The sequence below is a fragment of the Vulpes lagopus genome, chromosome 21, assembly GCF_018345385.1.
Source record: "Vulpes lagopus strain Blue_001 chromosome 21, ASM1834538v1, whole genome shotgun sequence".
Classification (NCBI taxonomy): domain Eukaryota; kingdom Metazoa; phylum Chordata; class Mammalia; order Carnivora; family Canidae; genus Vulpes; species Vulpes lagopus.
This window is the reverse complement of record NC_054844.1, coordinates 37,957,232-37,982,379: the sequence shown is the minus strand read 5'-3', so window position 1 is coordinate 37,982,379 and position 25,148 is coordinate 37,957,232. Positions and strand designations below refer to the sequence as shown.

General features: G+C 37.6%; 1 protein-coding gene across 4 annotated transcripts in view; it reads left to right on the top strand.

Annotated features, from left to right (window-relative positions):
• Nucleotides 1–23,322, top strand: part of SLC38A4 (solute carrier family 38 member 4) — a 68,303-nt gene extending 44,981 nt beyond the window's left edge. For all 4 annotated transcript variants that reach the window (XM_041735712.1, XM_041735710.1, XM_041735711.1 and 1 more), the window contains exons 5-16: nt 2,124–2,197; nt 2,688–2,780; nt 6,561–6,642; nt 6,908–6,990; nt 7,091–7,149; nt 8,076–8,351; nt 8,458–8,537; nt 10,115–10,215; nt 12,173–12,297; nt 17,638–17,782; nt 19,332–19,429; nt 20,405–23,322. In XM_041735712.1, coding sequence (XP_041591646.1) covers nt 2,124–2,197; nt 2,688–2,780; nt 6,561–6,642; nt 6,908–6,990; nt 7,091–7,149; nt 8,076–8,351; nt 8,458–8,537; nt 10,115–10,215; nt 12,173–12,297; nt 17,638–17,782; nt 19,332–19,429; nt 20,405–20,506 — 1,318 coding nt within the window. In that variant the 3' untranslated portion in view covers nt 20,507–23,322. The remainder of the gene's footprint in view (nt 1–2,123; nt 2,198–2,687; nt 2,781–6,560; nt 6,643–6,907; nt 6,991–7,090; nt 7,150–8,075; nt 8,352–8,457; nt 8,538–10,114; nt 10,216–12,172; nt 12,298–17,637; nt 17,783–19,331; nt 19,430–20,404) is intronic.
• Nucleotides 23,323–25,148: the final 1,826 nt, after the last annotated feature.

Sequence of the window (25,148 nt, the reverse complement as noted above, 5' to 3'; positions counted from 1 at the left end):
ACTGAGCCCATGTCTGTTTTGACTCACTGTATCCCCAAGACCTAGTATAGTGCTTGGCACAGAAATATTTGCAGAGTGGCCAATGTTTATTCCTAAACCTAGGTACTTGGTCAAATGTTGCCTAAGGGCAGCAGCATCCCATAGCTGACCTGCAGGGTAGATGTCACCGTCTGTGACAGACAGCCACAGATGTTTGTGTGCATTATGTACAGCCTGGTATTTTCCAAGACACAGTTGGCAGTAGTGGAATTCTTCACAGGAATACAGTCTAATATTAGTCAGGCATCAGTGTGAATGCAGATTGCCATCCCTAATGCAATGCTAGTGCATTAAATAACTGTCTAAGAATGCAATGCTTATGTTATAAATATATGCTATTTATGTTTTGAACATCATTTATGATTAGATAATCACACAGCTATTTGAGGGATAAGAATCAGGCAGGACTATAAATATTTATATCGTGTTAGTGCTCTGATCTGTTGTAGGTATAATATTTTTTAGCAGAACGGATTTTTATATCAACCACTTTTTTAGGTCATGTTTGAAATAAGGTAGTTTCTTCATTCTTTGATTCTTAATGGCTTAGAGATATATTCATACACACAGTCGTGTACTTTTGTAATATGCACTAAGACAGACTGTCTTCTCCTTATTAATTATACAAACCATTACAATTAGGGTAATACTATTGATCACTGATGAATAGAAGTAAGAGGCTCTTACCCCCATCCTAGGGCCACAAGATCATTTTCATGGGACGAGAATATTCCACTTTTAAAACCGAGGGCCTCATTTCAGGCCTAAACATTTAAGGGATTAAACCGTCCAGAGCAATTAAATTGTTAGACATCACAGGGCGTGCTCTGTGTATCCAAGGAGCAAGACTGAATTCGGCCATTTCCCTTAATTCACAGTGAATGACACAGGATTTCATTGGTTTTACTTTTAGTATTTCGCCCAAAGCAAGTATGTGGTTAGAATACAGGGGAGGCTCATTATTTTTCCAGGAAACAAAATTATGTAATCTGAATTACATCTTTAAAAACAGGTAAGTTCATGAGGCATATGGAAACATATATGAGTAAGTCATTAGTTAGTTTTGATAAATGTATTTTGTAGAAAACAAGAGCACAAAATAGCTAGAGTATATGTAAAGATTTGGAACTTGTGGCCCAAATGTACATTTGCAACATTGACTTCATCAGGAATTACCAAAGAATTAGATCAATTGTGGGGAAAATGTTTAATGTGTTCTGATGGTGTAAAATAAAGAATAAGTGTTTTTTGTTTTGGGTTTTTTTTTTTTTTAGATTTCAAATAAAGTTTAGTATTGTTCCTTTATTCATTATAGAATGCTTTTATCTACACTCTTAATTTTGCTTTCCAATTCTTTTGTTTGGAGAAACACCGATCACTATATATACATAAAGAATCTGTACATGCCTGAGGACATGCCAGAAATGATTCTTTCTGAACCCATACCAAAAAAGTCATTTTACTGTACCCCACACTTCTCTTCTCTCTTCTCTCTAGTGTACAGGCAACTACCTGACCCTCTGGCTCACAAAGTATCTTGTCATTTAATGTGCAGGATCAGTAGTAATACAGTTTAGACTCTTCATGCTTTGGCTTCTCTATTTCTAGATTTTACCTTAAGGCTTAGCCAAGCTGTCAAATAGCCTTGCGATTATAAATGTTGCTGAGAATAGCACATAAATATGATGGACATATAGCCATATGCTGAATAAGTAGATATAGTACTTGCTAATTTTGCTATACATTTAACATCTAAGTTATGGACCAGATTCTACTAGTGGGTAACATTAAAAAAATAAATAAATAAATAAATAAATAAATAAATAAATAAATAAATAATAAATAGGAACGTTAAGAACTTCCGGTGGTATGTTTCAGCACATAAAATATAGCAAATTCCAGTTCTGTGACAGTAAAGGGTATGTGTGGGGTTCAGAAAAGAATTTCTCAGCTTCCCAAAAATCCACATACTTTTGGAAAGTTAATGATTGAAAGGACCAATGCAATAATTTATTATGACATCTAACATGAATATGCCTTATTTATTATAGAAATTTATTTTCTACTCTCTATTCCCTTCCCAGAATCATGCTGCTTGCTGTAGCAATATTATCACTCTACTCAGTTCACCTTTTATTAAAGACCGCCAAGGAAGGAGGTATGCTACACCCTAAGTCCAAAATGTTCTATCTTGATTCTTGTTGAAGTATAGTTCAGTCTATAGGTCTATAACTAGGGGAGGATTTTAGTCAATTTCACATTTCATTTTCTTCTGACCCCAATGACATGGCCTCTCAATGTTTTTAGTAATTTGGGCATCTAAGAGAAGTGAAAGGCAACTGGCTCAGATTCAAGCCAAATAGGAAAAAGGAGTCTTGATGGATGACAGAAATAACAGTTCTGACTTGCTGTGCAGAGCGAAGATGAATGAAGCCATTGCTTCTTGTCTGGAGAACATTTAACATATTTTGTATTGGCTTTTGAGATTGCATCTTTGGGGTTTATGATTCCTATGTGGTGTTTGTGTACATATTTGAGACTCCAGTGTACAATTATAGAAATATTTTAGTCATTAAAACAATCCTTTTAAAGCGTTTTTTGTTTTGTTTTGTTTATTTGGTTTTTTGTTTTTTATTTTTTTATTATAGGGTCTTTAATTTATGAAAAACTAGGGGAAAAGGCATTTGGATGGCCCGGGAAAATCGGAGCTTTTGTTTCCATTACGATGCAGAACATTGGAGGTAAGGGCATATAGTTTTACTACTACTTAAACTTTCTAAAAAATGCTCAATAAATCAGAAAACTCTTACAGTAATGAACAAGCACTTTACATGCAGAAAAACAGCTGGTTTGTATTCAGAAATTTTTTTTTTAAAAAATAAGTATTCTTAAGTAGATTTGCTGTCCTTCTTTGAAAATAACAATATCTAAGAAAATACTAAGTAAAATATAGAATAAAAGCTTTCTTGATTTCAAATGCTACTATGGCTTTAATTTAAATGTAAAAAAATTAAGGCGTTAGTGCTTATTCCTGTCATTGACAGAACAGTTGATGTTTCATATGTATGACTGAGTTTATTTCATAAACCTGAAAATAAAGTGTGTGAAAGGCAGAGCCAAATATGGGGGATCCTTGAGATAGCCTATATAGAGCCAGCCCACTGGAGTATCTCCTAAGAAGCTAGGTAGGCACCAGAAGTCTGATAATAAAACCACAAATTACTTGTTTCTATAAATTCTTAGGATTCCTACTAAATATAATTTTCAGAATAGAACCTATAAATTCACATGTTTAATAGTGTTTCAGGTGATATGTTCCCCCATCAGCTTCACTGGTCCTAATGGAGTCTTTGACCCTCAGAAGGCATCCACACCCACAATTTCTGTGTCCTACTGCCTATGTCCTCTTGCCTGGCCTGGAATCTATCATCACACAGGGGTGCTTACTTCATCTCCTCCTCTCCAGTCCCCAAACCTGTCATTCTACTCTTCTCTTCTTTCTTCTCTCAATGAACGAGGAGCATCCAGTTTCTTCGGCCAGAAACTTGTGGGTGTAATGTACTATATGTTGGCTAATTGAATTTAAATTAAAAAAAAAAAATTGTTTTCAAACCCTTGAGTAGAGAATAGACTTTTGGAATATGATGCACCTAAATTTGAGTGTTTCTGTCACTGCCTGTGACTTAACTCCTCTGAGTCTATTTTTTCCATCTATTGAAAATGAAATATTCCATTTCACAAGGTCATTGTAAAGATGAAATCAGATAATATATGGCACATAATAAGGGTTCAGTACATTCTTTCCACCCCAGTTCTCGGATTCAATGTCTCTGGGGCCCTACTGATTATTTTTTAAATGGACATTTTTTATAATTATAAGGCAAATATATGCTAATTGTGAAAACCTAAAGCATTACATAAATACATATATTATAAAGAAATGTTTATGTAAGTCACCACTAGAAATAACTACTCCAAGGTTTTCCTCTATGCAAAATTTAATAAGTATATTGTTACTGATAAAATTGGATCATTTTATAATACCGATTTGCAGCTTCCTTTTTTTTTTTTTGACAATATGCCCTGAATGAATTTGCATATTATTCTTTAAAATAGCTTTTGGATTTTCCGTTGTACAAATGTACCATAATGGGTTTACTGAATCCCTATTGATGTTGGATCGTTTCCAGTTTTTCACTATTACTAACAATTGCTGCAATAAATAAATTTATACAGAGATCTTGCAAAGAGGTAACCCTTCTTAAATAAAATCACTGGAGCTATCTAGGATTGCTGGAATGCGCCAATTCTTTTAATAACCTTATCCAACCATACCTGTTCCTGCTAATGGTTGGTTGGTAAACAGATAAATACAAATCATTAAGATATGCCTGGATTTTATTAATTTATTTCCACGTTTGTATATATTAAGACTATAGGCCCGCATAGAATTTGGCAATAATACCAGGATTGCTTCATACATTTTACTGGTTTGGGGCCACAGGCTTATAAGCTCTCCATCCCCCATCAAATAGACTGCTTTACATTTGGTTCAAATCTTCAGTCTTTTCAAGACTTAAAAATGTCAGGCATTTAATAGGATCACCTCGTAGCTGATCTAATTTATTTGTTTGGGTACCTGAAATACCTGGACATACACAGAGTTAGCCCTAGACCCAAAGAGCTGAAGGGCAACAGCACCGTCTGTTGCTCAAAGTGCAGCTTCCATTATGCTTCTAAAAAATGGAATGAACTATAATATGGTCTCTCAATCAAGATGCACACACATGAAGGAAATATGGCTTTAAGGGAATAAAACAAAATTTCATATACCATTCCTAAAAATGTTCTCACTTTGGTTATTCTATGTGATTAGTAGCTATATTAGCCTGAGAGAAATCACTTGTATTTCTGTATTTAGCAACTCCACATTTAGAACGTTTAATTTTCTCAATCCCCTGAAAAATTAACATTTACCACAGATGTTTCAACATTAGCAGAATAATGTTGACATTACCCAGACAGGCCCAGATCATTCTAAATTTTCGAAGACCAAACACATTAACAGTGGTGACATCACTGAAAGTCAGCAATTAATAGCTCTAAAATTGAATGGTACCTCACTGAGCCAGTTAATCAGAAATATCTCCTCTGTTTGCGCTCTGTAAGATTTAGCTTTAGCCAAGGTCTTTGTAAAGATTAACCAAATAATATTTACAGAAGACACATCAGGTATTGTAAAAATCATTTCACTTCACAATAGAGAGGAAACACTGGCCTTATATTTGGGATGTGGTCTGTTGTTTTCAATCTGTGAGATCTTGGACATGTCATGTAAGCTTTCAAATCTTTATATCCTCAGCTGTGGAATGAAAATAACCTACATCTTGCTGTTTTACGTGGCTTTTCAGCTGATCAAATGGACTAGTCTGCACGACTAAACAATCTAGGGAATTATCATCACTCTTATTACTATTGTTGGAGGTTAAAGAAATACTTCAAAACTATTAATAGTACAATTTGCAACTTAGCTGCTTTCCATGCCTATGAGCAAAAATTCACTAGACGCATATAGCACGCACTTAAACACTGCAATGCAAAACTTGTCAGTTGTATTTTTAATTTAAATTAATAAAATGAATTTTATTTTTAACTCACTGGACCATGTGTCAGATTTGCATTATACTTCACAGCATGGATAGACTTGGGGAAAGAGGTGTTGCATAAATCCCTACAACTTCAGGCAACCTTCATTATATGTTATGAATATGCATACATACACATTTTCCCAGGGAGAGGGTTTTATAGATTATATCAGCAGATTTTCAGAAGAGTACATGATCACACATATATCACTCATGTAGATGCTCAAGAACTTTTGCCATGTTGTATAATTTCTTATTTGGTCAAAGGGAGACTGGGATATAGAGAAAACAAATCCACTGACCAAGGTGGGAGAAGATGGCATCTCTCACATTCTTTTATCAACCCACTCAGCCTCCAGTTTAGATGATCAGTGCTCTGAGGCTTTGCATGCCCCTCAGGGAGGGTAAACACAGAGGACTAGACTAGCGCCCTCCTGGGGAAGCCAGAGTGGCACACAGTCTACAGGGCACCGGCCTGCAGTTCCCGCCTCTCTCCTCTGGCCCAAGCCTTTTGTTGCCAGGCCCCTGCCCAAGTGATGGATCCTAAAACAGGCGCTCAGTACAGGCCATGATGACTTATAACTAATTAGGGGGAAACTTTGAAAGAGCAACTTCACTGAAAACCTCAGAGCTGGATTAAAAACAGAATCAGCATTGATACTGTTAGCAGAGGTCCATGTGCAAGAGGGCCAAATATCTATTTTTGAAAAGAACTTGGAAGCAGTACAAAATACACTGGTGGCTTTTCTTTCCGTTTGGGGGATTAGATGCTCATCTTACCAGAAGACTGAATGTCCCAAATGCCGGGACTTCTCACAACTTGCCTGTGACTTTAGTGCTATTTACACCACTAAGCTATCACGTTTTCCATTTTAGCAATGTCGAGCTACCTCTTTATCATTAAATATGAACTACCTGAAGTAATCAGAGCATTCATGGGACTTGAAGAAAATACTGGGTATGTCTTATGTCCTCTCTGTAACATCTGTTAACTCATTCTACTTGGTCTTTTCTGATCCTGATTTTTTTTTTTTTGAGAGTGAGGGGTGGGGGGTGCACGGCAAAGGGAAAGGGAGAGAATCTTAAGCAGGTTCCACACCCACTACGGAGCCCAAAGCAGGGCTTGGTCTCACAACCTTGAGATCATGAATCAAATGTCTTACACTTAACCAACTAAGCCACCCAGGCGCACCCTAATATCCTTGCCACTCTTTCTCTTTCAGAGAATGGTACCTCAATGGCAACTACCTCGTCATATTTGTGTCTCTTGGAATCATTCTTCCACTTTCTCTCCTTAAAAATTTAGGTAAAGTCATTTTTAATTTTTATTTTAATTTCATATTCTAAAAGGTAAGCTAATTGTAGATACCGTATTCACCTTCCAGAATTTCTCTGCTAACTTTTAGGTTACCTTGGTTATACCAGTGGATTTTCTCTTACCTGCATGGTGTTTTTTGTCAGTGTGGTAAGTGATTTATTGACACGATCCCTGTAGGTTGGTGAGCACGAGACATTTAGTCCCTGAATTAGTGTCCTCATTTTTATTCAAGCACTTCACTAGCATGAAATATTTCTTGCATCACAAGCCATTTTCTTATATTCTAATTTGGAATGAGGAAAGGACAGTCATGAGTTTAAAAATAGTTGAGTTAGAATGTCAAGGCCATAGCTAATAGCATGTTCTGAGCACACTGGATGTATATTTGGACAAAAGGAATCCTTCAAGCAGTAATGTCACAACGACTTAACATTTAGAAAGGTGGAGGAGGAAGTGAAGAGTCCCAGAAGAGAAATGAGTAGGCTATAGAATTATCCATATCTACATCAATCTGCCATTTTCTCCTGCACATTCCACCCATGAAAAGAGAGTGACCCCAGTGGAATTAAAGGAGAAATCCTTCTCCCCACAGCCCCCACTCTCTACCAAAAGGGAGTTTTCTTTTTTGTAATATCATTTCTTTTTTGTAATATCATGTAATATCATGGCCAAATGTATACAGCATTTCCCCCAAAAAGGCAAAAGAAGAGAGGAGAATTTTTGATAACCCACATTATATTAGTTTGAAGAACTAAAAGATATGACATGTAAGGAAATGTCATCTTTCTCAGAAGAATATGAACGATGCTTAGGATGGGTTCATGCAAAATACTGCTCTGTTGACTCTCAGGAGCAACCACTGTTCCAAGTCTTTCCTTAGAGCAGAGGCTAGAAGGAGGCTCCATTTTCCCTTAGTCTAAAGGAATCCTCAGCAGAGGCCCCTCACCTCTAACACATAAATCACATATATGGATTTTTGTTTCATTGTTTTCTTTAAAAGGCTGATGATTTCTTTCTTTCTTTCTTTCTTTCTTTCTTCTTCTTTTTTTTTTTTTTTTTATGACTGGGCCTAGGTGATTTACAAGAAATTCCAAATACCCTGCCCTCTGCCCGTTCTGGATCACAATGTTGGAAATCTGACATTCAACAATACCCTTCCAGTGCACATGGTAATGTTACCTAACAACTCTGAGAGTAGTGGTGTGAACTTCATGATGGATTACACCCACCAGAATCCTGCAGGGCTAGATGAGAACCAGGCCAAGGGCTCTCTTCATGGCAGTGGAGTAGAGTATGAAGCCCACAGTGACGACAAGTGCCAACCCAAATACTTTGTATTCAACTCCCGGGTGAGTGATGAGCCTAATATATAGCTGAATCTTTATAAGTTGAGATGGTTTGGGATTGTCATCTGTGTCAGAATGCTACACAGGTGTTGTTACCTTTGTTTTTCAGACGGCCTACGCAATCCCTATCCTAGCATTTGCTTTTGTGTGCCACCCCGAGGTCCTACCCATCTACAGTGAACTTAAAGAGTAAGGCAACCATCATCTTAGCATTTTAATTTGTTTTGCAAATATGCTCATGTGTTCAAAGGTGCTTTATACAGAAGCACGGTTAATGGTTTTTCTCTTCACTGGACGTTTGTGGTACATATCACTTATCAGTAATGTACTTTAACCAAAAAGTGTGAGTCACCCCCTTCACTGCACTACCTTATCTGCTTCCTTCACTCCTAGTTCTCCATCCTAATTGGTCCACAAGCGGGGTTTCGGGCAGGAGGAGGAAGAGCCAATGGCTAGAAGAATTTTGGCTGGCATGAGGAATTTGAATTTGAATTTCGCTGGGAATGATGTCACCTCAACAGGAAATGACCACACCCATGAAGACCAAAAATTATGGTTAAGGTGGCCTTGCTAAGCCATTGATGTCACTTGTGGTCAGTCCCTAACCTTGTCTAGAAGACATTCACCACGGGGATGTGCCAAAATCTGGCCTTCATTGTCTTATCTGTACAATGGAAACACAGGCTAGACAATCTTGTTTCTTTTAGCTGAAATTCTATGATTCATTAAGTCTTTTCCCTTTGAGGCTGTTGACATCTACTTAGGTATGAAGTACGCCTGAGCCCATTACCACAGTTTTTCCCTTTATGTTTAGAGAAGGGTGTCCTATAATAATTCCCAATTTATTTAGCCCAGAAATCAATGACCCCACTCTTTATTATCCATAAATAGTGGTAACTTGCTTCATAAATTCTGATTTACCTTATAAGAAATTTTTGGAATACTTTCAATTATTTTGATGTCTTTGGTTTACTTGGAAAATCACATGTAGCAGTTACTCTATGCTTGGTTTTAGCCAAAGATCAAGAAGAGATAGCAGCCATTTCTGGGGCCTGATAATTGACTTTAAGCATCTGGGTGCCCTTCAGAATGGTTTCCAGAAGCTGTCCAGGCTTCCTGGTAGTCTGGACTCATGAAAGCTATGTTTTGCTGATTCTAGTAGGTTTGTATCCTCAGTAAAACCATCTTACTATGAAATATGAAAGCTTTCTACAGTGGGAGTCAGTTTGATCTTTATCTTAATTACATTCTTGAATACTCAGTAGACAAGTATATTTATGAACACAAAATAAACTAGTCTTCTAGGAAAATGGTTGTCTCTAAGACTGAAGGAGTAGTGTTTAAGAAATATGGAAATGCGGTGCCTGAGTGCCTTAGTTGGTTAAGCACCCAACTCTTGATTTTAGCTCAGGTCATGATCTCAGGGTCATGAGATTGACCCCTGCATCAGGCTCTACACTCAGCATGGGAGTCTGCTTGAGACTCTCTCTTGCCCACTCTCTCTGCTCCTTCCTCAGCTTGTGTTCTTTCTCTCTCTCTCAAATAAATACATCAAAAAAAAAAAAAAAAGGAAAAATGGAAACAAATCCTCCACAGCTCTCTCATATAAATCTAAATAAGCTATGTTTCTGTACCAGAAATGTGGGTTTATAATAGCAACACAGGCATACATTCCTTCACTATTTTTTTTTTAAATTTAATTATAAAAGTGATACTTTCACAAGTTAAAAAAAAAAAAGACATAAAGCTTGGTGTTTTCTTTTCAGTCGGTCCCGGAGGAAGATGCAAACAGTGTCAAATATTTCCATCACGGGGATGCTCATCATGTACCTGCTTGCTGCCCTCTTTGGTTACCTAACCTTCTATGGTAGGTCACTCTGTCAGTCATTTTCTTTGTGCAAATCCTAGTAGGACTGATCATTAACCCAAGTAGGTATAATTCTTTTAATTGCCCTCTATAAGCAGCATGATCTATAATATAATCAATTAACATGCTATTTTAGTCTTGTCACTGTGATCTACGGAAATGGAACCTAAACTAGACTGGCTAACAAGTTACAACAATTTGTGAATTCACGCATATTTATAAAAATCAGCCTATTATTTTCCCTAAAGGATAGATTATATTTCTTTCACTTGACTCCCTAGGCCATCTCAAGCTAGAAGCAATGACAATGAGTCCAATCGTGTACTGTGAAACTCTTGATAGAATAACTAGCTACCAAGCAAGTGGTAGGAAAAGTACAAAGTCTTGGAGTTGGAACCTGCTTTTGTTGACCAGTCCAGTGGAATCTGGGGGCTTGGAGCACTAGGCGAATTTTCTGGCTTATCCCATTCTATTCTGTGACAGTGAATGGTTTCCTGGAAAAGAAGACAATGCAGAATGCCTTTCAATCTGGGAATGTACTAGCAAAAACAAAGGAAGGTGACTATGGACACATTAGATTATGCCTAAAACATTTTCTCTGAGGCATCTTAATGGACACACAAAAAAATAGGATTGCTACCGCCTTTCATGAAGCATGGCCCTATAGATATATTTCAGGGACTCTAACATTGACCTGTTGCTGCTAATTGATGTTAGCAACATAGATAGATCTTTCATATAAAGCTCTCTAACTTTTTAGTTTGGTTTCCCCCACCCCCACCCCCGATGCAGTAAATTTAATTGATTGCATGACAAATTGTGGAGGAAAAGACTGGGGAGGAGTCACCATTTACTTGGGCTTTTCTCTGTTTGGCTAATACTTGGCTATTAACCAACACTCACTTTAGATTGGGCATTAACTTTGTTGGATTGTGAATTAATAAAAGTCAGATCAGTACCAGTGAAGGTATTTTTATCCCCCTTTGTCTGCTCTGGAGGGGAGTAAAAAGAAAAAAAAACAAACTACATCTGATTCTATAAGCATCTCCATGTCATCTGTGTCTGGAATTCTGAATGAATAAGATTTCTAGGTGGGTGGCATCTTAATCTTAGATCAATAGTCATTGGGAGACCCTGTAAAAATCATGCTAATTCATCTTTGCATGTTACCTATGCCGACTCTAATAGGTTTCATAAGTCAAACAAAAGTTTGAAAAAAAAATCCCCAAAAGGGGCATTTGAGTGGCTCAGATGGTTAAGGGTTTGCCTTTGGCTCAGGTCATGATCCAGGTCTTAGAATCAAGCCCCACATTGGGCTACCAGCTCAGCAGGGAGTCTGCTTCTCCCTCTCCCTCTCCCCCTGCTTTTGCTCCCTTTGTCTTTCTCTATCAAATGAATAAATAAAAACTCTTTTTAAAAATATCCCCAGAAGTATGTGTATCAGTGTCATGATAGAGTCATAATTGTTGAACTTGAAAAAATGTTAGAGTTCATTTGTCCTAAGGTTTCCATACGAGGTTCAGAGAAGCTATGTCAATATGTCAAGACTCACTTGGCAGGTGGGAATGGAGGGGGGGTGGCAGGATGTGAGGGACAGGCTGGTGGGGCTTGGGCCTTTCATCCCCTTCAACCAGAGCACCTCAGCCTGTCACCTCTTTTGTGAGGCTTCCAAATAGCAGGGATGGACTTCTCACGAAGCAAATGAGCTAGAGTCACCTTCATAATTTTATTCTAGTTTCTGCAACTTTATAAGCTTCAGGGTTCCTTTGTTCATTTGAAGAAAGGTCACACAACTAACTATTGTGCTCAGAGACAGGATTAAAACAGATGTCTAGATTCCCACACCTGGGTTTTCATTTTTTTTCATCCCATTGTACTATGTTCCTTTTCTAAAATGTTGCTGTTGTTATTGACTTGACAATAGCAAGTGAACCCATTCTCTTTTTCCTCTTTGTAGGAGAAGTTGAAGATGAATTACTGCATGCTTACAGCAAAGTATACACATTTGACACCCCTCTCCTCATGGTACGCCTGGCGGTCCTTGTGGCAGTGACATTAACAGTGCCCATTGTCCTGTTCCCAGTAAGTACCTGAAGTTTTGATGAAAGAATCCTGCTTAACCTCTTAAATTAGTACATATGTTCTGATTTGATGTGGATTTAATTATAATGTGACTTTGCAATGCGTGAAGACGTTATTTTTGTATAGCACTGTGGAGCCATTTAAAATGGATAATTTAATATGTAGCTACAACAAATACTTTTAGATGTTAAACACTTTTAAAATATAGGGGGCAAAAAGTCACAAAGTATATTTCTATATTTTCCAGCTTTATTGAGATGAAAATTCATTGTTAAGCTCAAATTCGAAAAGCGGATCCTGGGTTTCTATCTTGTGGGTTAGTAGAAATGAGTAGGATTTCACAGAGCTACTGAAACTTGAAAGCAAAACTACATTACTTTTCAATTCATTGCATTCTCACCAGTTTTGAAGGTATTTAATTCCCCCCACCCTTGGTTTGTTGAGTTGCAGTGACACTCAAAAGTAAAAGTCACTTAATCTGATTCCTTGAAGACCAATGAGAAGGGGAATCCTCTTAAGGAAATTACATGCTAGAGCTAAATTTCTTGAAAAACAGTTATATTATCCATCATATATCTTTTCTATGATCCCTAAAACTGATATACGCTCTACCAGACTCATACTGGGATCTCCCCATCCTGGCATTTGCCTTTGGCATCACTTGTTCTGGGATCACAGAGCAGGGCTGGTTGAAGAGATTTGGGCCGCGTGAGTTAAAACCACCACCTATGGATAAACACAGGTCTACCTTCTCCTGCCAACTCTTCTCCTTTCATAAACACTGAATTTACTCATTCATTTTAGGGGGAAAAATAAGCGACATGGTAACCAGCACCATCCTGTACAGAATGTTCCATACAGGGCCCAGCATGTGAGGACTACTCCTATAATGACACTGTGGTCACTTTAAATGCAGCTTGTGTGCCAAAATATTTTTTGACACATTCCTTTTCCATGAGTGCATGAAATCAGATCCTTATTACCAGGAGGGCTAATATTTTACTCTTAAATAATATCTTGCCTCTCATATGTCTCCAAGTATTTCAAATGACATGCACACAGCTTTAGCCTAAAATCAGCTCCATCGTGGGTACAAGGCACAAGACAGCTGTAGACAGAAAGCCTACCATAGGGTAAAATTTCCAAGCAAACAGTGTCTCTGAGGAAAGAATGTTGAAAGCCCTGTTTTTCTGTGTAAAGATATCACTCATTAATTTTTGGCGCACAATACGCACTCACATCATTATTGAATCAAAGTAATTTATAAAAGAAATCTGTTATGTGCTTCTGTATTGTTTTATTCATAAACCCTAAATATAGCGCTTTCATGTTGTGATCTCAGGAGATTAATGGACTTGGCCATGGTCTTGTAGTTAGTCAGTCACAGTTGACTCATGCAGCGCTCACAGCAGGACACTGATGGCTGGGGTCAAGATAATGGGAAGTGGAAGTTAGCCTTTCATTTACTGATGGTAATTTCACTTCAACATTTAAAACCTAGGTCTCCCCATAGAAGTTCTTTCTCTCATGACAATTAAGACACTGGTATAACTGACTATCAAGAAACATCTCCCATTTGATGGCCCTTAGTATCAAAACTGACTATGAGAACCAAATTTCAGAAAAACTATTTGTTATCCTTAACAGTTTTTTCACCCAACATTAGCATTTATAAAACATTCACACATAATTCTGTCTTTGACCTTAACAATGCTACACTGAGATGAACTGTGTAAGGGTCCACCTTCTCCCCTGGGTTAAAAGTCCTGGAGGTTAGGGATGTGCGTGGTGACTGGCTCAGGAGATCAACAATGGTTGCCAAGAGAAATGGTCTCCGAATGAATCTTGCCTATTCTTGGGAAGACAAACTGCCCTTTCTGGCAAAAGCACAGGCTGTTCCCCTTGAACATTTGCCATGAACTTCAGTTTGGGTGAGGATCTGGGCTAAATGAACCAAGCTGCCATGGGTATGATGGAGGACATAAAAGTGAACATGGAGGAGAAAAAAGCCTCCTTGCCCCATCAAAACCACAAGGCTGCCTTCAAACACTTTCCCCCTAAGGTGAGAGAAGTTGTTAGTGGCGTGTTTGTTCCTTATGATTTACAGACACATTTTCAACATGCCCAACACTGAATCACACACAGCAGGGTTCTCCCGGTGGTTTCTTTGAATTAAGAAACTCTTGACCAATAAGAAGTTTATTTACTTTGCTTTGACACCCCCACATACCAATAATAAAAAAATAATAATAAAAATAAAACCTAATCTATTAGGATTAAAACCTCTCAAGTTTAGGAATAATTTTATATTCTAGTTCTTTCAACAAATGTCAAGTGTCTCTTTTTCTTAGAAGTCCAAGAAGAGACGACAAGGGTGTTGCTGTTCTTGGGTGGTTGGATGGATTTTCCTTTGATGATTCCATTTATTTTCTTTATTTTCTCCAGTTAGATCAGTGTTTCCCTTCTTAATAAAAGACACATATTGAGTGCAAAAATGATTATCGAACAAATGAATAAATGAAGTGAATTACTTTTTCACTTGTATCCCAACATTTCTGTTTCCATCGTTGGGGTGGGGTGGTACGGGCAGGGTTGTCCATTACGGTGCTGCACGTCCTTCCCAAAGACTATTAATACCATTTTCAGCTTGTACTTCCCTTTATGCAGTAAAGTTCACACATCACCATGAAAAACAGAAAACCAGATAATCCTAATGAGTTTATCAAGAACACAGACTCACATTCCATTTGCCACATCTTAAAAAAACCCAAACAAAGATCTCAGATTCTCTAGCTGCTTCTATTTTATCTTCTGATAGTGAAATCATTCTTTACGTTTATGCTGCCTTCAGACCCCCTGTTAGATATAGACATAGAAATATGGCAGATGTTGCCGTAGACTGGAATAGAGTAGTGATCCCCAGATACTCCAGTGATCCGCAGATATTTCCAACACTCTTGTCCTAAGCAATCTTAGAAAGTGAAGCTGGGATTCACTTCTAAACAATGGGATTGATTTTTTTTTAAGAGTTCAGACCTAAAGTTCCCACTTTCTACTCTGCCCCTCATTGGGTCCCCAGAGTAGAACATACCCCCCCCCCCGCCCCCAACAGATTCCTATTCCAAACACTCTCTCTGGAAATAACAGATGTTTTTTTCTAGAGCTGCCCAGGACCTTTCCAGAATCATATTGGGTCAGAGGCCATGGCTGTTGCTATGGACTTCCTCCCCCCTCCATGCACAGCATCTGACCCACATTTCCAGGTTCTTATCAGTTTGTGTCAGTAGAGAAAAGGCACTTAGATAAGTGGAACAGGAGGCAGTGCTTTGTGGGTAACAGGGTGACATAGGGTAAACAGAACTGCTGCGGACCTATTGATCCAGGCTCACCTCCCAAGGTGGCATTTTAACATAGAATGACCAGCAATTTTCTTCTACTCCTTTCCACCACCACCTCCCACCAGCAGCAGCCTGCTATCTCCCTGTGGGCCCTCTTATCCTTCCTAGGAATGCACTGGCAATTGCGTATGCCTTCAGTTCTGTTTGGGATTTTGTTATTCTTTATTTGCTGTGAGGAGCAAGTTTTCACCATTCGTTCTGACCTCGATTCCTGTAAACCTTCTGTACTCTTACATCATCAGGCCAAACCTTGGTCTTTCTGGGAGCCATGAGACCTTAGCAAACTGCATTCATTCTCAGGGACCCTGTACGAATAGGTTTACCTCTAACTCAACCTATTGAATAAAGAGTATTATTTTAACAAAAGGCAAAATCCCATACGTATCACCTCTGCCTGTTAATAACCTGCATCCTACTTGTTCGCTCTATAAATTTAGCACTTTCAGACAAATAAATCCTTAAGCCATGTGGATGTGCCAGAGAAAGCTCATTTTTAAGCCTAATAAGACCAGTTTGGACGATACTGAGGAAGCACGAACTGTGGATCATTATGTAGAATGTATGGGCAGCTGGGGGAAACGTAATCAAACCATTTGCTTTCTTCAAGCCTACTTTTCAGAGCGAGTTTCATAATTTTCACTAATCCAATTTTTAAAATCCTTTACAAAGTCACCCTTAAACCATTTCCAGAGACTATCTGGTTTGCCATTCTGGAAATGAAATTGCTTTTGAAACCTAAACAGATGGCTTTAATTTCGAGGGGAGTGGTATGAAAGGAATGTCACATTAGACACTGTAAGCAATCCAGCTCGAAGTCTTTGTCGTTCCTACATGTGTTTCTAACTGTATTTTACATTTTCTGTCTTAAATGAGTTCCCATCTCTCCACCAGTAAGAGTCTTCAGAAGTAAAATTTTAAGTGAAAAATCAATCCCAGCATTTCTAAGAATGTGAAGTCCTAGCCTACCTGAAGTGCTCACTTATTGAAAAGCCAAGAGACTAATTCCACTAAGTCAAAAAGTATCCTCTAAAAGATTCCAAAGATAAGAGTATTTTCTACTTTGTTAAGCTGTTCAAACATGCAGGGCATTCCCTCTGCCCACAAGGATCTTTTGATCCGGTTACAGCACAGTAACTTGAAAGGCTGCTACAGATGGAGCCTCTCTTGACTCTTCACCTACTTATTGTAGCTGCTGAAATAGGGCTGAAGTCTATAAGGCTCCTGAAGGGAGGGAAGGGGTTTGTTCCGTTCAGTTTGATTCAACATTTATTGAGTGCCTGCTGCGTGCAAGACACCGAACTGGAAACTTGAAAGAATGTTAAAACTATTAGGTCCTACTCTTTGCTTCTTGTACATTTATAATCTAGAATTGGGAAGGGGGGGAGGGAAAAGGGAAAAAAAGAGAGAGGAGTAAATACCAAGAATACCATCTTTTAAAAAAACATTATGTGGCAAAAATGCTAAATACAATGAATGCCAAGTTTTAAAAAAAACAGATTTGTAAAAATTCTGTTCATGAGCAGTATATAAATCAATGCAATGCTTGCCCTTAATACTTAATCCAGTCTAAAAGACGTGTTTAGGAATCAACAAGGATCTTACCCTGAATTCTGTGTCTTACCTGTTATTTTATATCTTTCTGAGACAATTTTGAAGAAAAAAATCTGAAAGCTGAGGTGAGCACAAGGAAAATACCCTCTCAAACGAATGTCAGAATCAAGGTTGCACAATAATATTAATGTACTTAATAACCAACGTGTACCCTTAAAAATGGGTAAGATGGTAAACGTTATATATATTTTGCCACGGTACTGAAAGTTTGAAAGATAAATCAGACCGAGATATTTTCTGGGAAGAAAAGGAAAAAACACAGAAGATGCTTTAGAGTGACAAGGATATCTGAAATTGTAGTTAAAATCAACTTTGAACTTTCTTGTTGCAGATTCGTACATCAGTGACCACACTCTTATTTCCCAAAAGACCCTTCAGTTGGATAAGACATTTCTTAATTGCAGCCATACTTCTTGCACTCAATAACGTTCTGGTCATCCTCGTGCCAACTATAAAATACATCTTTGGATTCATAGGTAAGTTTGAGAAAAGCTTTTATTTAGTCAACTCAAGCTGATACCTCCTTAAATGGCAAACAGGATGCTGGTGGATGGGAGGGCAAGGATCCCTGGTCCATCTTAGGCTCATGGGATTCTTATTAGTCCAACAGGACTCCAGCTGGCCACCTCCCCTCCCTTGCGGGTGACTCGGGAAGTTATTCATAGGATCAGAAAAAAACCTTAGAGGTCAACTAGTCCAGCTGCCTTTTCTGACAGATGAGGAAATTGAGCCCACAGAAGTCATCTACAGCTTCTCCACCATCCCCCATCCAAAAGTCGAGCATTCCTATGAGACCTTTTGTAAGCCTAAAAGGCATAAACCAAAGCAATTTACCATCCATTTATATGGGAAAATATTTGAGCATCCCAGACATAAAAAAATAAACTCCTAGGGCTTTCCTGATACCTTAGGATACGTATTGGTAACAAATGCAGAAAATACATGGAGATAAAACACAGATATTCAGACATCATTCAAAAGCTATAACAGCTTACTGCTGAGATGGAGGGCAGCTCCCAGGCAAAGAATCTGGTGACTCACTCTCACAGCTCAGGGTGGGCTCCCCTCTATTCATGCTCACTGTGCAGCAAATTCTGAATGCTATTTTCACTTGTTGCCGTTTTTTTTTTCTTTTGAAAGGCAAAAATCCTCCTCAGATTCCAATTAGCAAAAATAGGTACTAATCTAGGTCTTCCCCAAAGCAAACTGGCATAACATGAACTTTCAAAATTGGAGAATATCAGTGACTTGGAATAGATCCGTGACTTAGATTTAGGTCTTAAATCCGAATCAAAAAGTGAGGAAGATAGATTTTACCCTCAAGTCTGTCAGGATCTGCTGAGCAGTGACGGCCACCTTTGGAGGTGAAGGAGATTGGTCTCATAAAGCATATCCTCCTGACTGTGTAGCCTAATAATTTAGTATTCATCTCCTGATTTGAGGGATTACTCAAATATTAAATATACTATAAAATTTTTTAAAGATTAGGTGTAAGCAACTTGGAAAGTTTAAGGTGGATAAGAAGGGTGTGTGATGAGTTCAGCTTCCTTAATGGGCGTTATATTTTCAATTTCCTATGAATTGCTAATAGGCTGCCTTTTTGTTATTTATTGTGTGCTATGTGCACGTGCTATACAACTGTGATGTTAGGGATATTTTAATTTTCTCATAAACATATCTTCTTTGCATAAGCAACCAAGATGAGTGAATATATAGTAGTTTTAGTGCAAAGATTAGAGGAATGATAGATTTAGTTGCTTTTTGTTTTTTTAAGATTTTATTTACTTATTTATGAGAGATTCAGAGAGAAAGGCAGAGACATAGACAGAGAGAGAAGCAGCCTCCCTGTAGAGAGACTGACCCGGAACTCGATCCCAGGGACTCCAGAATCATGACCTGAGTCAAAGGCAGATGCTCAACCACTGAGCCACCCAGGTGCCCTGGATTTGGTTCTTTAAAGTGCAAGACCTTGAGTCTCTGCCTTGCTGAATAAGACATTGACCTGTCCTGTGCTTCTTTCCTCAGGGGCTTCTTCTGCCACTATGCTGATCTTCATTCTTCCAGCAGTGTTTTATCTTAAACTTGTCAAGAAAGAACCTTTCAGGTCACCACAGAAGGTTGGGGTAAGTAAGGTTTGCAATTCCCCCCATTATAAGTTGCTCTTCGGCTACTTACAGTAAAGCAGAAAATACATGTGATTCAAAAAATTGATGAACAAGAACCAAACATCAGAGATGAGCTGGAACTGTAATGGAGAGAAACAGGGGTGGATTTTGGGTACGGTGAGGATTCCTGGATTTCTTCCTTTCATATTGTCAAAGATCTCGTGTTGAGTTCTTTCTATTTGCCCAACACTAATGGAGTTTTCCGCAGGCATGCATGTATACCAGTTTCCACCACCAAGACCACAGCACTGTCTATGGGAAATTTTGTGGGAAGGTATTAGGCTCCCTGGCAGTGTTAAGAAATAATTTAAACACTTTAGTCATATCCGTTAGGTGTGTAAGGCCAAAAGAAAAGATGCTGCTTTGTTTCCCCCTCCATAATACCCTGGTGTGGATGGAGATCCAGGACAGAACCACTCCTTTTCCAGTTGACCTCTCTGGATACAAAATATAATCTTATAAAACTAGAGCATAGTTATTTTCCAAAATGATTCTATGGAAACATATGCCAGAAATAATTGTTTTTCTGATAATTAAATATTATCAATGACTTTCTAATAAAGTCTGACACTTAATGCTTAAAAACAATGCCTCTTGCCGAGTTACGCTGAATTTTTCTGGAGAGTCATTCACCCCTCAAGGCTGTTCAGGGACTTCAGGACAACTTGGTATCAAAAGCTCCTCCCATCATCTCACCCCTGAATTCCTACCCTCTTCGGTCCATCTTGCTTGGACTTTCAATGTATCAAATCAACCATTTCTTGGGTTCTAAAGTCACTGAACTGCTAGGAACAGACATCTGAGCTAGAAGCATAATACAATTCAATATGCCAATCAGATTGCTGCCCAGTTGTTACAAGTAAACAACTTATAAGAGCAAACCGTGCTAAACCTGGTTTCTGTGTCCCCTAACAAGTTCTCTCTGACTTACAGGCTTTAATTTTCCTTGTGGTTGGAATCATCTTCATGATTGGAAGCATGGCTCTCATTATAATTGACTGGATTTACAATCCCCCAAATTCCAAGCATCACTAACCCAAGGAAAAATACTTTTTCTATTGGAAATGGTTGCAAATCATGCTGCAAGAGACGTTTGAGTTCTATTGATTGGAATGTTATTCATAGGAAATAACAGGAAGATTCCAAAGATGTTTATAGTAACATCACCAGGCACCTGCGGAAGAGGAAAGGCATCATTTTTGTCAAGAATGGCTGTTTATATGTTTAAAATCTGTGGTGCGCATTTCTACCCAGGTTTTCCTAGAGCAGTGTGAGAGGATGTATTTTTGCTGTTGTACAAGCAGAATAAGGGTAGCTGCATGTAATGGTCATCGGATAATACCCTTCCTCCCCCCGTCAAAGTACCAAATACTTGTATTCTGAGAACATCAAACAAAAATGCCCTGGTGGCAAAGCTATCACTGCTTAATGCGTTCCCCCAATCCAGCACCAAATTCTCTGGGTTTATTTAATAACAGAGGCAAAAGGCAGGTCTTCTGAACTGTCTGTCCATGAATAATCAGACAGCAGGCTAGAACATCTTATTCTCACCGGTAAAGGAATATTTTGCCCATTTTGCTTGTGACGTGGAAATAGTGACTTCTTCCTTCAATAGATTTTTGGTAAATGTTAAAACAGCTTACTAAACACAGGCATACCTCGTTTTATTGCGCTTTGCTTTATTGTGCTCAGCAGATACTGAAGTTTTGTTTTTGTTTTTTTACAAATTGGTTTGCAGCCACCTTGCCTTAAGCACCTTTTTTTCCCACAACGTCTGCCCTTTGTGTCTCTGTGTCACATTTTGGTAATTCTCACAGGACTTCGGACTTTTTCATTATTATATTTGTTATGGTGATCTGTGATCAGTGATTAAGACTTGCTGAAAGCTCAGATATGGTTAGCATTTTTTAGCAATAAAGTATTTCAATTAAGGTATGTACATTTTTTTAGACATAATAGTATTACACACTTAGTAGACTGTGGTGTAGACATAACTTGTATATGCACCAAGAAACCAAAAAAAAATCTATTTGACTTGCTTTATTGTAATGTCTGCTTTATTGTGGTGGTCCGGACCCGTACCTGCGATCTCCGGGGTATGCCTGCATGTCTTATGAACTGTCCCTGTAAGGTTCATACATGAATGAACAGACACCAGGCCAGAACACCTTAGTGTCAACAGTAAAGGAATGTTTTGCCCATTCTGTTTGTGACATTGAATGAATGCCTTCTTCGTTCAATATTTTTTTTGATAAACGTTAAAACATCTTACTAAACAGAGAGAGGGGCTTTATTTAAATTATAGAGCAACAACAAAAATAATGCTTATTGCTAAACTGCCTGTTCTGGAAGCATCTGCTTTTCAATATTATTCCTAGTCCTCTTGTCATGCTTTTGTCATTGAACAATGCTCTCCCTCTCGTCTTCCATTGTCATTCAGAATTTTAGATAGACCACGATTCGTGTGGAGCTACATTACCCAGTATTGTTTGATACATTTTTATTTGATAAACATTCAGTGCAGGAAACTGTGATTGCTTATATGTTTATGTATATAATCTTATTCTGTAGTCATCAGAATTTTAACGTATGGTACATTTGATTTTTATTTTTTACATGTGTAGTTTTCTCTCTTCACAGTCAAAATGTTTATATTATTGAGGGTGGGGCAGGGAATTAAGTTGATGGGCTCAAAAATCCATTTGTATGTATCTGTCTATTAGGAATATTTTAAATTTGAAACCTAAGTTATATATAGTTCAGTAATGCTCTTCAATGTTTACAATGATAACACAATCATCTACAAGAAAATAAGTTCCTTATTTGCAAATAATTATCAATACTGAGGTTATTCTTTTAACTTAGCATGTCTAAGATAGGATTTAGTTCATTTTGGCTTGCACGGGAGTATGCTGCCATTCATTTGCCATTTAACACTATGTTAAATGGTTCTCCACAAAACCGGAAGTGCTAACACTACAGAGAGAAGCAAACTATTATTCTTGCTCACTTCTACAACACGCTTACATGAAATGGATTTAAAAACCAGCACTCACTGCCCAGAATTTCTGGAATGTGCCACCTTTTTTACCCCCAAATCAGTAGCAAGAACATTTATTGCATATTTTTATATTTTAGTATAAAGCCAAGTATGAAATACAACTATCATTTAAGTATAATATTAAATCGCATTTCAATAGTTGCTTTAAAATGTGCCTTAAGAAAATACACATTTGTTTTATGTAGTATTTTCTGGAGGTATAATACTGTCAAATGGTGCACTTTGTTATGGAAATTGAGCATTACTAGAAACTATCATAACTTTTGAGTCAATATTATTGGAAAATATTTGCCAAATAGCATCTTCAAGATATGTTTCCATTTACATTCACCTAAAGAGTGTACCAAAATAGAAAGTGGAAAAAGTCACCTTCTATGTGTTTAAAAAAAAAAAAAGTTTAATCTGAATGTATTTAAATGTAAATATCAAAGATTAATTTTAAAAATTGGGAAAGCATAAAATCTGTATATATTTTGAATGTTTTACACCTTTGAAATAACTAACTTGAAAATATCAACCTCTGTAATTATACAGATATTCAAGAGCAATACTACAGTGCCAAATAATGAAGCACCATTTTTTTTCTCATGGCCATTTTCAGGATTAGAGCTCATATAGACTGCAGGGCAGACTTTCATATCATATCTTGTACTGGTTAATTTAACCCCATTTATGAACAGATGAAAATTTTATTTTCTTATTTCATTTATAAGATGGTTCAATGTACTGGGAGGCTTTTTTTATTACAGAAAGTGTATATTGGTATATAATAAATGAACTTTTCAAATGATTATGATTTGAATTTCTTTCTATTCTTGAAGGCTATAAATTATTTGCATGTGAAAAACATGTTAAGTCTAAATATTGTCTTGTGTCTATTGGTTTATGTTCCATTTTCATTGTTACTCTTGACACGTAACTAACATTTATAGCTGTCAAAAAAATAGTTGCCATCTTATTTTGGCAAAATACACAGCTAATCTAAGTCATTTTCATTTATATCATCACATATATACCTCCTAGAATGGATGTGGGAAAATGTGTTTCTTTATGGCTAATTAGGGAGAATTCGCTTGGGATGGAAAAAGAATAGAAGAAATATGAAATAAAGTAAAATAAAGACATGGAAGATCTGAAAGAAAGAAAGCAACATGGGAGTGCAGAGGATTGGGTAGAAATCCACAGTTGGTGGGAGAGACAAGACCTGTGCTAAGTGGTGTGTTTGACTTTCTAAGAAACTTCCAGGTAGTTCTCTGAAGTGTTTCTACCACTTTCATTTCACTCAGAATATATACGAGCTCCAGTTGTTCCAAAGCTTTGCCAACCCCAGGCATTGTACTTTATAGCCTTTCAAGTGGGTGGGAAATGGTATTTCTTTGTGATTTTCATTTCCATTTTCATTTTCCTGGTGATGAGTATTGAAAATTCTCCATGTGTTTAATGGCCATTCAGGTTTCCTTTTATGAAGTGTGCATTCAAATCCTTCACCCATTTTAAGAATTAGGCTGTCTGTCTTTTTATTGTGGATTTGTCAGTTCTTTATACATTCTGGACACACGTCCTTTGTCAAATGGCAAACACCTTTTTCAATCTATGACATGCCTACTCATTTGCCTAAAGGTATCTTAATTCTATCTTTCTGGGGCCTGTCTTTATAGCTTGAGGCTCTGCAATTCCTGTCTTATGGAGATAAAATTAATTAGGATGGTATTGTTATAATTAATGCTAAGATTTTCAAATGTGGAGAGTAAGTTTTCTTTTTCTCTTTTTTTGAGGGGTGAAGGTGGGTAGTATGTTTTCTTGTCTTGTAGTGAGCTTTATTGAATATAGTTCTTGTTTTGTTATAGGTAATTGACTAAGAATAACCTTTGCCTAGTCACTTTGACTCTTGGTTAGGAGACCTAGTACTACTTAGATAGTCCCAGGACATCAAAAACCCTTTCTGGCTGCTTGTAATCAACTTCATTAGTTTTTTCAGCCCTTTCTTATAGGCACGTACAGATGAAACAGGAGAAATCACTTCATGTGGTTCTTATTAATCAGCTTGGAAGTCATGCCGTTTCCTCTAGATTCTGTGTTTCCATTCACGTGCGGAAGCAGTTTTGCAGAGCCTATGCTTCTATGTCATGTACTCTTGTGACTGTCTTTTCCCAGAAAATATTGGGTACTAATTATTCAGTAGACCATATTGAAGAAACTGCCTGGAAAATAAAATCAGTTTAGAGCCTTTCTTCACACCACACACCAAAGTGGACAAACGCAATAAGGAATATAGAAGCAATGGCATTTTAGGAAGAACAACGTGACAGCTGCCTGGGGAAGTAAGACACAGTGGAGGAAATTACAAGGGCAATGATGGACCGTTGATTATATAGCAGTGCATGAAAGAGCAATTAACAAAACACCAACTCCTATAAAATATAGACCAATACATCCTTAATGTATGAATGGATAATAAAAACCAATAAGGGAACTACTAAGAAACTAATAGAAGAATGGGCAATGGACATGAGATCACAGAAGAAAAAAATACATAGTTTGACCTCACTAGAGTCAAAGACCTGCAAGTAAAAACACAAGTACAGGGACGCCTGGGTGGCTGGACCATTGAGTGTC